The 14,104-nt window shown below is 48.8% G+C and overlaps 2 protein-coding genes across 6 annotated transcripts in view; one reads left to right on the forward strand and one right to left on the reverse strand.

The window, feature by feature from the left end:
- Positions 1-6,738, forward strand: part of SEPTIN11 (septin 11) — a 69,642-nt gene extending 62,904 nt beyond the window's left edge. For 2 of the 4 annotated variants that reach the window (XM_075090024.1, XM_075090021.1), the window contains exon 10: positions 4,253-6,738. In XM_075090024.1, the coding sequence (XP_074946125.1) occupies positions 4,253-4,268 (16 nt within the window). In that variant the 3' untranslated portion in view covers positions 4,269-6,738. Of the gene's footprint in view, positions 1-2; positions 3,877-4,252 lie in introns of those variants that run through there. The other 2 variants (XM_075090023.1, XM_075090020.1) reach the window with 1 other exon arrangement.
- Positions 6,739-12,115: 5,377 nt separating this feature from the next.
- The window catches only part of CCNI (cyclin I), a 32,987-nt gene continuing 30,998 nt past the window's right edge, over positions 12,116-14,104 (reverse strand). For both annotated transcript variants that reach the window (XM_075090029.1, XM_075090030.1), the window contains one exon: positions 12,116-13,804. In XM_075090029.1, the coding sequence (XP_074946130.1) occupies positions 13,346-13,804 (459 nt within the window). In that variant the 3' untranslated portion in view covers positions 12,116-13,345. The remainder of the gene's footprint in view (positions 13,805-14,104) is intronic.

The raw sequence follows: 14,104 nt of genomic DNA on the forward strand, positions 1-14,104 counted from the left end.
AGTGCAAGCTTCACATAAAGCCTGTCAAGCCAAGGATGTTCCTGCATTCACCTGCTTTTGCAGTAATGTGTCTCTGCCATCTGTTTTCTTTTTTTTTCTTTTGTTTTTTTCTTCCATTTTTTTAACACAAATAACTATTAACTCATCTAATAACCTAGTGGGAACAAGAAGAAAGAAAGATTGGGTACAGGACTGAATGCAACTGCAAGTTCAGGGGTGGTTGGAGGGGCAAGGGAATGATACCATGTTATTTCTCTCATCAAAACCAGGAGCAGTAAATCATTCCTGGCCCCAAATTTGAACTGAGTCAGAGCTGGACCTCAGCAGCTTGGGTGAGCGTTACTGGCCGAGTCAGGTCCTCGGTGCTGCCAGCCTACCCAGCTCTCAGAGGGCTGGATGCCGTAGCCCTGTGCTGAAGGGGTCCCTGGGTCGCAGAAACGAGCCTCAGGGAATTACTGCTGTACGAGGCTCACAGCCCGGTCCCCGGTGTGGCTAAACTCTGGAGTTTAGTCCAACCCATGTTCTTTCAACAGCTAATGTGTTAGAGCAATGAGTCCCACTGTTGGGGGAGAGGGAGGCGGGGAGGTGGGGTGTAGATAACAAGTTTAACTGACCTTGCATGCCATTACATTTGCATGATATTTTTTAGTTTCTGTTTTTGTTGTCTGACTCGATCATACTAGTTGGCTTGGATTTATTGTCACGTGCTGGCATATTTTTACAGCCACCCTTCCAGTTCAGTGTAGTAGCTACCTGTTGAATGCTGCGGTGGGAACCAAACGGTGCTGCACAGGTGCCTGGGAGAAGGACCATTTCTCATTACTGCTTTCCGTGTGTCACTTGCCTGACCATACCCTTTGAAACCTCGCTTAAAACAGTACCTGGTTTTAACGTGCATGATCTTAGCAAGACTTAGCAGCTTTTAGGGAATCAAATGCTTGGGCAGGGGGGAAGACATAGCCGTCAACATCCTCTTAGAGCCTTCAGGAGGATTCCTGCACACACTTAAATGCAGACGTGCCAAGCTGTGGGATCCAGAATTTCATGTCAAAGGTGAGCGAGCGCCTGGACATACATCTTCTGTGTTCCCCACTGGCCCTCCTGCCCCAGGGATGACGTCCCTTCAACATGCAAAGGAGACTTAGAATAAGCCGGGCCTCGCTCTGTGACCAGCACAGTGCAGAAATCAGTCTGTTTAATGTCTATTTTCTATGCCATTGCTTTTTGGACAGAATCTTTCCCTTCCTTCCCAAGAAGTGGCGAGCCATGCTTGTCCTATGACTTCGGGATTTCTTTCTCTTCTGCTGATGTACAGCAAGCATTTCCACTGCTCCTAGCTAGGTAGTCTTCTGTTTCTTTCCTTAAAGCACTCTTAAAAATAGCACTCTCCACCTGAGTCTCATGCACTGCAGCTCTTTGCTTGTTTCTGGGATGGAATTTCTTGCCTCTCGGGGTGGGGGCGAAAGGCAGAATTATCACCTTTTCCGAAGGGTTGGATTGGGAAATGCATTTGGGGGTTAGCTTTTGGGTCATCTTGCTTTTTAACCCTCACTGCTTCAACATGGCTTTGGGAAGAGAATATCTAAATATGATGGCTTGGACAGATGGCAAAAATTAATTGGAGATAAATAAACTGGAAGTAAAATAGTTGAGCCCTTTTTCTTTTGTTTTGTTAGGGGTTGTTTGTCCTTGTTGGGTTTTGGTTTAGGGTGGTTTTTTTTTTTTAAATCACACCTCCTGTCTTATAAACCATGATGTACTTTTTGTCAGGGTAACTAAGTTTGCTAGGGGGATGGTTTGGGAAAAAAACATGGTTCTTAGGGTTTCTGGCAAACCCAGCTTTAAAATGTTGAGTTATCAAGGAAGAAGTTTGGGTTTTGGCATGGGTTTTTACAGTCACGTTATAAGCACATCACGGAATGCTTGTGGCGGTGTGCTTTGCTTCAGCTGTTTCCATGCATGTCTTTTTAACTACCAGCATTTTGTGCCAAGTAGAAAACTTAACTTTTAACATTTATTTGTCCTGCTTCATTTAACAGCCCTTCCAGGGATGTTTGGCAGGGGAAATCAGCTGAGTTGAGCTTTTCATTTTTTTTGACAGAAAGCTGTGGCCAAGTGCATTAATGTATTTTTGGTTAGCTTCGTTCTCCAGCAAAAAGCAAGTTGTTTTGGAGAAACGGGGAATAAACGGTAAACTTCCAAAAGTTAAATGTACTCCTTTGTGTTTTTTGCAAAAGGACATGTTAATGATTTATTTCCTTAAACCCCTGGGCCATGTTAAGCTTGTTCCTGCTGCGCTTCTTTCTTCTCTTTACTCATGCCTTTTTTCACAGTAGCCACTGATTCTGCATGGAGTAAACGATAAACTCAAATCTAGTTGGATGTGTTTCACCTTTGCATGTAAGTACAGTAGTAAGACTCACCCTTTCTGCCTCACTACTGGTTTGAAACCGGTTGTGTTTTTTTCCGGGGGGGAGGGGAGCGTGTCTTTAAGTCCGCTTGCTTAAAAGTGGCATTGTTAAAACTACTTCAAAACTTTCTGCAATCACCTGGTTTTGCTGAGATGTTAAAAAGAAGCCGTAGGGAACATGACAACCAGCTCCTGCTGAATGCCTAAAGCAACTCTGCACAGCTTCTCTGCATGCTTGAAGCTAGCAAGCCAGCTGGTGAAACTGTGGACAGGCAGTTGCATGGGCAAAAGCCTTGCTTGAGAGGCACTGCAGCCTTTAACGTGCATTCAACAGCAATGACAACTAGCTGATAATGCTGCATGTTCCTGATGAGTTGGATTTCAAATCTTAGAATATACAAAGGAGCAAGAAAGCACGTTGAAACGTGTGTTTCTGGATGATGGTGTTCCCGGGGCATGGAATGGACCCTCAGAATGGGAAAATAACCAAAATCCAGGCCTCTCAGAGGGGCCCCGATTGCTCTGGCGAGGTGGGCACATGTGTGTCAGGCAGTCCGCTGAAAAGGCGGAGATGAATAAGGGTTTACTCCCCCAAAACTTCACTGGAGGGTTGCACAGTTACTTTCCAGGAGGGCAGTAAGTAGGAAGGTGCCCTTTGAGCTCATGGTGGTTAAATGCATCACCTTGTACCTCCTGTGGTGTGTGATGCTGCCAGGGAGGGGGGGAAGCAGTGAGTGGGGCTCCTCTGCAGCCCGAAAACTGCAACTTGCCACCCTCTCTGTGTGCTTTTGGTGGCTTGAAAGCCTATGAAGGAGATTCGTGGCTTTGTGTCTCTCTTTAAGCATGTCTTTATTTAACGCGAGCAGTGTTTCTCCAGGTAGCTCTCATTCCGCTTCTCCGAAAGCATCCATGTGAGAATGGAGATGTCCTCTTGTGTGTGATCATATCAGATATGTCCATTTGAATCCAGTTACCGTTTGCCCTTCTAAGATGTTAGAAGAGTGTGTATTTGTCTCTTCTCCGAGGACCCTGGTTGCATTTGCAGTATGTGATATCCATGACACTCTCATCAGCGTGTATCATGGAACTGTACAAATATGAAGGGTTTTTAATTAACGGAAAATAAAGCTGTGAACAGCAGTAGAAATATTGTATTTGTATACATTTTTAATATCCTGATTGCCTTAAACTATAGATGTAGAACTTTATTACCTTGCTATTTGAAAATAACCCATGTTTGTAACAAAATAATTGTAACCTACATACAGTGTTAATGCAAATTATATGTATGCATCTGTTAGACATTGTCACTTTATTTGATGTTAAAATATTTCAGGTTTTGAATTACAAATTGAATAATAACCTTATAGCATAAGCTCAGTTATTTCGTTTATATGCTTTAGGTTACGTACACAAATAGTGCCAACATTCGAAGTGGGGAGAGGAAATATATTTTTACCCAAACGCTTTGGTGTTCGCGTGGCCTTTGTGACTTTGTTTTGTTGTTGCCGTTTTGTAACGCTGTGACAGGAGGGGATGAGGAAATGCGAGGTTTCCCCACAGGTCCTGTTGTGCCTTTGAGATGGCCCTGGAGGTTTGTGCTGGTGTCTGTCGGTCGCTTTTTTTGTGGCGGTTGTGAGCTTGTTCTCCAAATCAGTTGGTGTCTTGAAGAGATCCAGGCCTCTGGTGCAGTTGGTTTATATGACACCTCCGCAGTGCGCTCTTCCCTTCATGGCTTCCTTTGTTTAAAATATTGTTCCTCCTTTTTTTTCTCTCTCACTTTTTCATTTCAATTCTGAACCTCTGTTTTCTTTTCTTTTCTGTTTTTCTCTTTTTCTGTAGCTTCTTCTTTATGTAACCGTCACCTTGCCAAAAGTCCCCACACCCTCTCTCCCAGTGGACAGTAGGGCACTGGAAGAGCCTGCAGCTACGGGCACGCCAACAGGAGAAGAGCCATCTCATTCTTCCATCACGTCTGCCCTTCTCTCCTTCCCTTTTTGTTTTTCACCTGTGCGTCTGAGAGTGCGCTGTGCTGTGTGTCTCTGTGCGGGATCTGTCTGCTCCGGGCGTGTCTCCAACAGAATTGAGGCTACTGAAAATGACAGAGGTAACGGCTGGAGGAGAGAGTTTGGCCATAATGCCGGCTATTGCCTTGGGTTAGGGGTTTTTCTCTTCCCCGTTTTCTTTCCTTTTGCCATAATATGCATGTGTTGCTGGTGACAAACAGAATGACAGACTGGATGAGGGTGAGTGTACCTAGCTGGAGGACTTCATTTCTGCCTCTAAAGATCAAGTCTGGCTGCTTTGGACACCACAACTTCATCACAAGGACGTTCTGTGCTCCTCTGACATGTGCTGAAAATAAGTTCTTAGACCTAGGTGACTTGTTGTCTTCAGCATGCGGCCACGTGACGCAGAGATGGCTGGTGTTGCATACTCTTGCATTGGTGCAGCCTGTTCTGGACTCTAAAGGCCTTATTTTCTGGTGGATCTGCCTCTGTATGAGCAAAGTAGGTATCTTCTCTTAAACAACTGAGCTGCACTGCCTTGTACTTAGGTTGAGGGCTTCATTTAATTTTCATGAAGCCTAATTAGTGGTGGTTCTTTGAAACTGTCTTGAATGTGGGGGTAGCTGTTTAACTTTCTAACTTGTTCACTTTGGAAGTTAATTCAGTCAAAAAGCTTGAAATGTGCCAAAGTACTGTTTGAAGGTAAAAAACCAAAGCTTGCGAACTTGGTGTGTAGCGAGTGACCTCTAGGTAGTTCGGGATGGATGGAAGGAGATGGCCTGATCCTCTTTAGATGTTTTTCATGTGGGGTGATGCACTACTTTAACCGAACCCTAGTGACTTATTCTTCTCATCTGTGAACCTTGATCAAGGAATTCACCTCCCTTAACCTGCCGTGGAAAAGGTACCATTAAATCATGTAGGTTTTACCTCTTCCAATCTGTGTGTGAAGTGCAGGCTGCCAAGGGTCTCTGCTGAAACCTGCTGGTTTGTTTTTCAGAAGCACAATATTTTTCAGCGCTCTTCAGTGACAGAGTTAGATCACTAGAAGCTCCCTCCAGCCAGGTGGCTGTTTTTCTAAAGCAGCAGAGAAACTGTTCACCTTGGAAACATTTGCAACCAACTGAGTTTATAGATATGGATGGAAAGTTTGTTAAATACTGGCCTGTGCGTATGCTGTAACAACTTACCTGGTATGCAAGTGGAGTTGATGACCGCTGCCCAACTGAAGGGATATGGAGTATTTGCACAAATGTAGCTTAGGGCACAATTTGCATTAATACCAAAACCGGAGGCTGCTCTCTAGGCTTCAGTGGGCTAAGGCGATGCCTGCTGAGGGTCTGCTCTCCAGCCACCAGCGCTTACCACGAGATAGCCACATCTAGAAAACTTTCCACGTTCAGCCTTCTGAGGACAGAACAGAGTAGCTAATGCCTCATGGGGCTGAGGCCTTGAGGGTATCGCTGGGTTAAACCTTGCCTGTGTTAATTCTTCTCTTACTCAGCAAAACTCTGTAGATGCTTTATTAACTGGGAAGAGGTTGCACTGCTTGCAAGAAGGAATACTTCTTGTTCCCATAGGGCTTAGGCAGCAGTGCTCTGTGTGCACCGAGCCACCTAAGCCTAGCAAAAATCAACGGGTTGAGCCATGTATTTTGTAAAATGAATCATTAACTTCAAGCCAAGGGCTGCTGTGGGATTGGGGCATGCTGGTCCTTGAGCCACCCTTGTGCCTCATGCAGGGTGAATGTCATCTCTGGCCTGGGTTCTCTGCACATGAAGGCGGTCATGGTTTACTGAGAAAATGCCTTGCCCATTAAAATACCCGGTTTACACATGCTGTGTCTTTTTTCCAGTGTTGGTACCTAGGCCAGCCTGCGGCATCAGGGACTACCGCCTCGGGCCTGGGAGCCTTGCTGTGGCTCATGCGTGCCACCTCCTCTGTGATAGCCTGAAACATGCCAAAATACCCTACCAGTTATTTTCCCAGAGGCCAGCCCACCTGCCGGATGGCTCCTGCAGCATCCTGTGTGGTGGCAGCATCCCCAGTGCCCCTGTTTCAGGGAGGGAATCCTCTCCTTATGTTTCTCGGAGTCCTTAGACTTTTTTTTCCCATTTAAAAATAGCAGTGTGGGTTTATCTGGTGGTAGTAGGAGTCTAGCCTGTAAAATCCTAACACTTGTTACTGTTTACTTCACTATCATGGATGGGCACAGAGCTATTCTGCTGGGCCTCTGCCTCGTGTCAGGTCACCGTGTTGTGCTGATGATGGTGGTTTAGGACCCAGACTCAGACCTGGGTGGCTGGGTGTCACTTAAAGCAAGGAAGAAGGAAAAAAATCTAGGTGGTGGTGGGGTTTTTTCTTTATCCTGTACCTAGAGAGAGGCTATTAAGTGCTACTAACCTTGTCACCTTACCCATGTAGCTGTGCCCTGTGACAGTGTGAAATCTCGTGTGTGACACGACCAAATCTGCAGGTTGGCAATGCTGAAGAAGTACCCTGGTGGACTGCCATCTGTGGGTTCGTCCCCAGGCTTTTCAAGGAGTTGTCTAGATCCCTGCTTTTAGGGTGTTTCTTCTGCCCTTCATAACTGCTGGGCTGCACCAGAGGAGGTTGTTCTTCATCAGCTGGAGGGGCTCGGGGCTGGGTGACCCACTGGTAGGGCAGCTGCACCAAGAAGGTTTGAAAAGGGCAAAACTTTCCTGTTGGTTGACTTCTTCTAAACTCCAAATGGAAATCTTTTTTGAAGTAAAGCTCTGTATATAGAGAGAAGCTGACAGGCACAAAGCAACTGCCGACACTTACGTGAACTGCCTTTATTTTGCAGCTCTAGGGTTTTGCTGTGCTGGTGCCTTGAGTCCTGCATGCAGCTCTGGACTTCATGTCTCCAGAAGGACATAGTGGAGTTAGAGAAGGGCTCTAATGATAAATGGGATGGAGCAGCAGCTTGCCAGGTGAGACAGCCAAGGCTTGGAGGCCTCAGTTTGGAGAGGGAAAGGCTGAGATGAGAGCAAGATCAGCCCCGCTGTGAGCTGGAGGTTGCAGCAGATGTCCTCTAGAGGTCCCTTGCAGCCTAAATTCTGTGCTAAAGTCTGCTAAGCAGTGATGGCGGTGGAAGCTGTCCTGCTGATTATCTAATAGGCACGACTAGAACCAGAGGGGTGCTCAGCTAGAAGGAAGTCAGCTCAAAACATGAAGGAACTTTCTTAAAGAGCAGGTCGTAAATCTCTGGAATTTGTTGCCCCAGGTTGTTGAGGCAGATGGTATCAGCAGAAGGGTGTATGGTTTGGGGGGGGAGGTGTTTTTTAAAGGTAAATTCACGGAGAGCAGTGCCATGAGGAATTTCAGGGGGTGGAAATGCGAAATGAAACATCTGATGCTGTTAATCTGGTGGCGGTGGATACTGGGGCACAGGGAGGGGGTCAGAACAGAAAGCATGTACAGGCACTGTAAGTAGTGTTTGTAGTGAGACATGCGCGTCGGACAAGGGGACGACGGGAGCTGAGCTGAGGGAGTGCTGCTGAGGCTTTCCCACACCTCGTTGCTGGGGGGAAGGGATGGTGATGTGCCCTTTGGCTCGCTTCCTCCTTTGTGCAGCTGTTAGTGGAAGAGGTGTCAGCACGGGGAGGGGACAGCAGTGTTTGGACAGCTCAGAGGTTATTTGTTATATGTGGTGTCTCCAAATGTCCCCAGCAGAGCTGGGAAAGTTGCTTCATCCATAAGAGTGAGCAGGTGCCCAAGCTGAAAATGATCCTTGTGGGCTTAACACTCCTGTCTCGTCTGGAGAGTAAAAATTAAGTTTAAGAAACCCCCAAAACCTAGAGTTAAGAACAGGTTCCAGGTTAGACATGCCTCATGGCACAAGCGCGCTGGCCAGAGCAGAGCAAGGTGTTGACCTACTGTCTGCCCGAGGAATGAGCATCTCCTCCCCCGTGTTAGTACCTGCAGGTCTCAGGTAAGAGAGAAATACTTCAAGAGTGGTCCCCTATTTACCTACGTAGGGTGAAGGAGGTGTATCGGTATCTCTCTGAGGCAGTGTTGTGGAGAAGATGGCAGACTGGTTACTGCTATAATGTCTTCAAATCAAGCCCTTCTCGGGCATGGAAGGAAGTTGGGCTGTTGCAGAGAGTAACGGCTGTGCAGTGTGTAAAGGTGAGCTGGGATTATTGCTAGAAAGCAATTGAAACAAGTAGCAATGCTCTCCTAAAACACGGCTACTGCACACTCAGGCGCTCCCTGGGTTTTGGGGGACTGAAGTGAGTTGTATCGTGCACAGTTTTATGAATGCAATGGTTTTATCCCAGTACTCGTGAGGGAGATGAGGCTGCAGGGAACTGAGCCTGCAATTTGAAACTGGTTTCCCTTCCATCCAGCCATTCATCTCACCCCTGTACTCCACTGAACTCTTGCCTTCACTGCTGTGGGCCCCCCTGGAGTGGGCAGACGCAGTGCTCAGCATCTCTGGCAGGTCGGGGCCATGAAGCGCTGGGGTGCTTTGAAGCTTGTGGGAAGGTCATGTGAATATGAGGAATCACAGGCATCGGGGGATGCTCTCCTGTGGGTAACAGGGAGCCCTGGCAGGCCTCTGAGGCAGTCCTGTGTTCTGTCAGCAGGAACAGCATACAAGTCAGCCCGCTGCCGTAGCAGCAAGGCAACAGTATGGGCAGGGGCCACATCTGGACTGCGTCATTGCCTGGGTTTTTTTGTGGGCAGGAAATGTGGGAAGTGGTTTTTCTCTCTGGCAATGCAGGTTATTTCCAAATCAGCTGGACTTCGCTATGTGGGGGAGCTGATTTTGTTGGCATGTGCCTCGTTTTCAAAGGCAAGCTTGTGTTTCAAACATCACCTTTTTAGCCTCAAAACACTGGAAACCTGTATGCCAGTGCAGCAAGCAATGCAGACCTGTGTTCCTTCAGCTCCTTACCAGCCCCAGCTGGTCTGGGACACAGGTGGCCGCAGCACCAGCAGCAGGAGGAGAGCTGCAAAGCTGAAGACCCCACGACGTTGCTGCTGTCCCCTGTGGAGGCCTGTGTGCCAGCCCTGGCCTCCGAGACCCAGGCTGCACAGTCCCCAGCGCACAACTCTCCCATGGGCAAGTCAACACCATGGCAGGAGGGGTAAGCTGGTGCACTGGGTCTGGTTACATTGCCCACGGCTCACAGCAGAGCTGGGCAACCACACTTTGGGTGCAGGTGGTTTGGGAAGTTAATCCCCTATCCTGCTGCATCCGTACACCACCGTGGTGCAGCCGGGTGCTTGGGTGAGCAGTTGTGCCTGTGGCACCATGATACATTCCTTAAGTGGTGGTGGGTTGAAAGGGTGTATTGAGAACTAGTGTGTTCACAGCAGAGGTAGAGAGGAAGAGGCAAGTTCAAGAGGTGCATTTCCAGTTGCAGAGACTGGGTTTTCCCTTTTGGATTCAGAAGAGCAAAAGGCAAGAGGATGCTGCTGGGCAACATAGGTCCTAGGGCCTACATGAGGACAGCCAGGCAGCAGCCTGACAGCAGCACCTGGCAGAGGTACGTCTACCAAATGGGGGCCAGGTTTTGTCTGTCTGAACCTTGTATTTGTGGGTGGGGTTGCCGGTGTCCAGGCAGAAGATAATCGGTGTGGATTTGCGCATAGTGCGACCAAAATAAAAAGGCAATCTGCTCAAACTGGGGCTGGGGGAGTGCCTGGCCGTTTGGGACTCAGTAGTGTGAAAGCAACCTTGGCAGCCGGGGAGGTTCTGAGTCCTGCCTCTTCGGGTATTTGTCTCACAGGTGGATCCTCAGCTGGGGCTGTGGCTTGAGAGCCAGAAATAACACTGTGTTTATTGAACACGGTTCTGAAGGCAGTTGATGATACTGTAAAATTAACTTTGTGACTCTCACAAGCTGCTTCTCGCTAGAGCTACCCCGCCACCCCTTTGCTGCAAAGAACAAAGTTGCTGTTCTTCTCCAAAGCAACAGGAAGAGGTTCCTCTCCTCTGGTGCGCCTGGGGCTGAGACAAACTGAGCAGGTAGCTTAGTCACCGCACAGCTCTTCTGGCAGGGCTGGCGACACGCCTGGTGCGGGGGCCGCGCAGGACCTGCTCTTGTCCTATTGCTTTTGGGGCGGAGAAATGGTGAGAAGGAAAGCTCTTACCTTCTCAGAGGGACTCGCAGCCATGGCTGCAGCGTGTCTGTTAAAGAAATGCTCCAGCAGCACCTAGATCTCTCTTCGGGCCCAGATCCCCTCCCTTCTGTTCCCGCCAGGCCCCTGCCAGCTGGCACAAGTGAACGCCTTCCTCTTCCTAGCCCTGTGCCAGCTCCTCTCCTTGTGCCCACCTGCAAATGGGTTGGGGCCGTGCTCCTCCCTGGCGCCTGTGTGCGGATGCTGCCGAGTGGGGTGAGGGGAGATGCATCCTTGAAACCGGGAGGGAGGGAGTGTGTTGAGGGGGAAGCCAATGGGAGGTGAAGCTTAGATTTATTGTCGTGGGATAATGCCATGGTGCTTTGGTCTCCATCTTCCCTTCTTCCCCCCTGCACTGTTGTCTCATACCATTAGAAACCACCTAAAACAAGCTCTAGTCCCACAAAACTCGACTGTTTTGTACTATGTAGGCCAATATCATTCAAACAGTTACGAGAGCCCTGGCTCACCCCTCTCTGACTGCATACGCGGTCGGAGCTCTTAGCAGCAAGCACCAGCGAGCACAAAGGCTCCCTTCTGTGCAGAAACCATGGGTGCCTGGCTTGGCTGTCAGGGGGTGGGAAAATTACCTGGCCTTAATCTTTCCCGTGCTAATGCTGTTATATCTAGTGTTGGAAATCGGGGTGGTTATTTTCACATAGAGCTGTTAAGCTGCGTAATTCAGCTGAGGAAGATGCATGCCTTGAAGTGGGTTTGAAGTAGCAAGCACCAGTATGATGGAAATCCTGCAGCGATGGGGCCTTTTGCTAGGGGAGCGCTAGGCAAAGCCCTGGGACCGCGCAGCAGCCTGGCCGGAGGAACCAGCGCAGTGGGAAGAGAGAAAAGGTCAGAGCCTGGTTATATCCTAAGGATGACGGGAAAGGCTGGAAGGGAAGGAAGGCGCACACCCCTTGGAGAATTGCAGCCTCGGGAGGTGGTTTCCAGGCCACGGGCAGGAAGAGGGCTGAAACCCAGGCGAAGTTTGTCCCAGTGGACTGTGCGCAGGAAAGGATGGCACCTCAGAGGGCACGAGAGGCCGGCTCCTCCTCAAGGCATGAGATCAAAGCCAGCCGGGAAGGTGGCGAGAGTACGGAACAGAATCTGTTCTGTATCTGTGAGCTTACAGGGAAGAGCAGAAGTGAAGTCTGTACTAACCTTTTCATTAGCCAAAGCCATTTTCAGTGGAAGGGAGGTCACGCGAGTGGGAATCGACAACCAGCCTGGATTTGGGAAACTTGACTCTTCAGTGGGGCGTTCAGAATGTGACAGAGGAGGCGGTTACAGGACAGGTGGGAGGAAGCAGCACCCCAGCCATGCACAGAGTGCCCCGCACTCAGCCTGGAAGGGGAACAGCCTGGTGACGGAGGAGGGGGTGAGGAGCGCCAGGGCTGGGGCGAAAGCTGGAGCCGCTGTAGGGGCAGTGAGTTTACATTGTGTAACTCAAGCCCCTTTCTCGCAGGCCCGGCGTGGAGCAGCTCCCTTGCCACCGCCGGGTGAAACTGATCGTGGACTCAGGCACAAAAGCACAAAACAAGGCTCAGAATCCAGGACAACTTTCTTTATTGCTACCAGAAGGCTTTCATCAGTACAATGGCTCCAAATACGATACCTTCCTCAGGGCTGTGGAGAGAGCTTACAATTGGGACAGGTCATTCTGAGAAACAGAGGTGTAACATTTAAGAGATGAGTTTTTAAAGGTTTTACTCTTGGTTAGAAGTTACATGAAGACAGAACTTTAGGGTTTAGGGTCTTTTGGTTTTGTGGCTGGTAATTACACACCTTTTCAAACCTCAGGCATACGTAGCTGCCCCGGCACCTCCTGGGGCAGTGCTGGTCGCACGCTAAGCTTATAAACATAGGGGAGAAGTACAGGAATTTAAGGTTTACACTTGACACAGGGCGTCAAGTGTTGGTGAAAATCCACACAGTGCAACATCTCTTGGTGCAAAGGAGAAAAAATACCGGTTTTGTTCAAGTGATACAAAAATCTATTAACTGCTTTCTGTGTTTGAAAATACAAACTGTTTTTAACTTGGAGAAGTCTCCATGTAAGGTACAGAGCACAGTGGCCGCTGCCCTAGTGTTGCTCTAGAGCACCTTCACACTCCTGTGGATATTATTGAAGCGTGGAGCAGCTTCTAAGTGTTGGTTTGGGTTTTTTTCCTGACTCACCTTTTATTTAAATCCAGTTTTTAAATATTATCACATTTAAACACCAAAGTGCTAACAAAACAAAAAAGGTCTTTTCCTTTAGAAAGGAAAAAGAAAGGTGTCGTGAAGGTCAGGTCGTACAGGACATCATGCACAAGACTTGCTGAGAACTAAAGGAGGAGCAAGCAGAAAGAGAGGGGAGCAGATGGAGATGGGATCAGAGAGGTGGTAGTCGGCTGGGAAACCTGGAACAACTCTGCACGACTGGTGTGAGCTCTGGGGCATGGAGAATGGGTTACAATACACAGGAGCAGAAAAACAGTGGAACTGTCGACACTAGAAAGAAACAAATTTTTGCTACTTTTTTTGTTTGGTTTTTGGGTCTTTTTTAGATTTTTATACTTTTTTGTGTTTTTAAGTGCTTAAATAGTGGAACTATAATTAGCCGCACAAGAAAAAAATTCAAAAAAGGGTTGGGATATTTTTTTTTCTGGTTTTTTTGGCTCCCTTCAGTTCAGCCTGACAAGGTATGGCCCCTTCTCCCCCCACTGAGAATGCAGGATGCCAGGTCCTGCCTGGTTTCTGGAGCAGCTGTGGTGCAGCGGGTGGTACGTGCTCACAGCTACATAACAGACACTGGCTGCAGAGGCGGACAAGGGGAAACGCTGCCCTCCTGCCTCGAGACATCAGCGCCGCACACAGAGCCCATGTTTTCAAGAGCCACTACCTCTGGAGCAATGTCTTCATTGTAGAGACGCTTGATGCCATCGTAGAAGTCGTCCACTTCCATCTCTTCCACTTTACGCTTGGCAGAGGCTTGCTTGCAACCGCTGGGAGCTGGCAGACGCTGGTAGAGCGCGGCTGTACCTGTGACTGGCACTTCTGGCCTGCCGTTGTCCTTGGAGAAACCCGGCCCTGGGACAGAGGAGGGCTGGCATTTGAACGCTCCTCTGTTACAGGTCACCAGGGTATGCTGGAGGGGACTGTAGACATATACAGAATTGGGCAGCAGAGAAGACTGCAGGGTGGAAAGGTGATGTGCCACGAGCTCCCGGCAGTGGATCAGCTGCGAGCTATCCATCTGGAGTGGGAAGACAAGCAAAGGCACTGGCATTGCGGGATTACTGCCATGGAGGAGAGGCTGTCAGCCAGGGCAGGGCTAGGGCTCTGAGCCCACTGACCACCTGTGTGCCAGTGATATGCTGGATGCAGGAGAAAGTAAGGGATAAACGGACCAAAAATACCACTGATATGACAAGATATGGACCCCTGCCCCTTCTTACTCCTCATGGGATGGGGGGGAGAGAAACTTGTCACATATTAGAAGTCTCCCTGCCTGTTTTTAGCAGCCTGAGTGTTTGTCTTTCTGGGACTTGTCAGA

The sequence above is a fragment of the Phalacrocorax aristotelis genome, chromosome 4 (genome assembly GCF_949628215.1).
Source record: "Phalacrocorax aristotelis chromosome 4, bGulAri2.1, whole genome shotgun sequence".
Taxonomy (NCBI): Eukaryota; Metazoa; Chordata; class Aves; order Suliformes; family Phalacrocoracidae; genus Phalacrocorax; species Phalacrocorax aristotelis.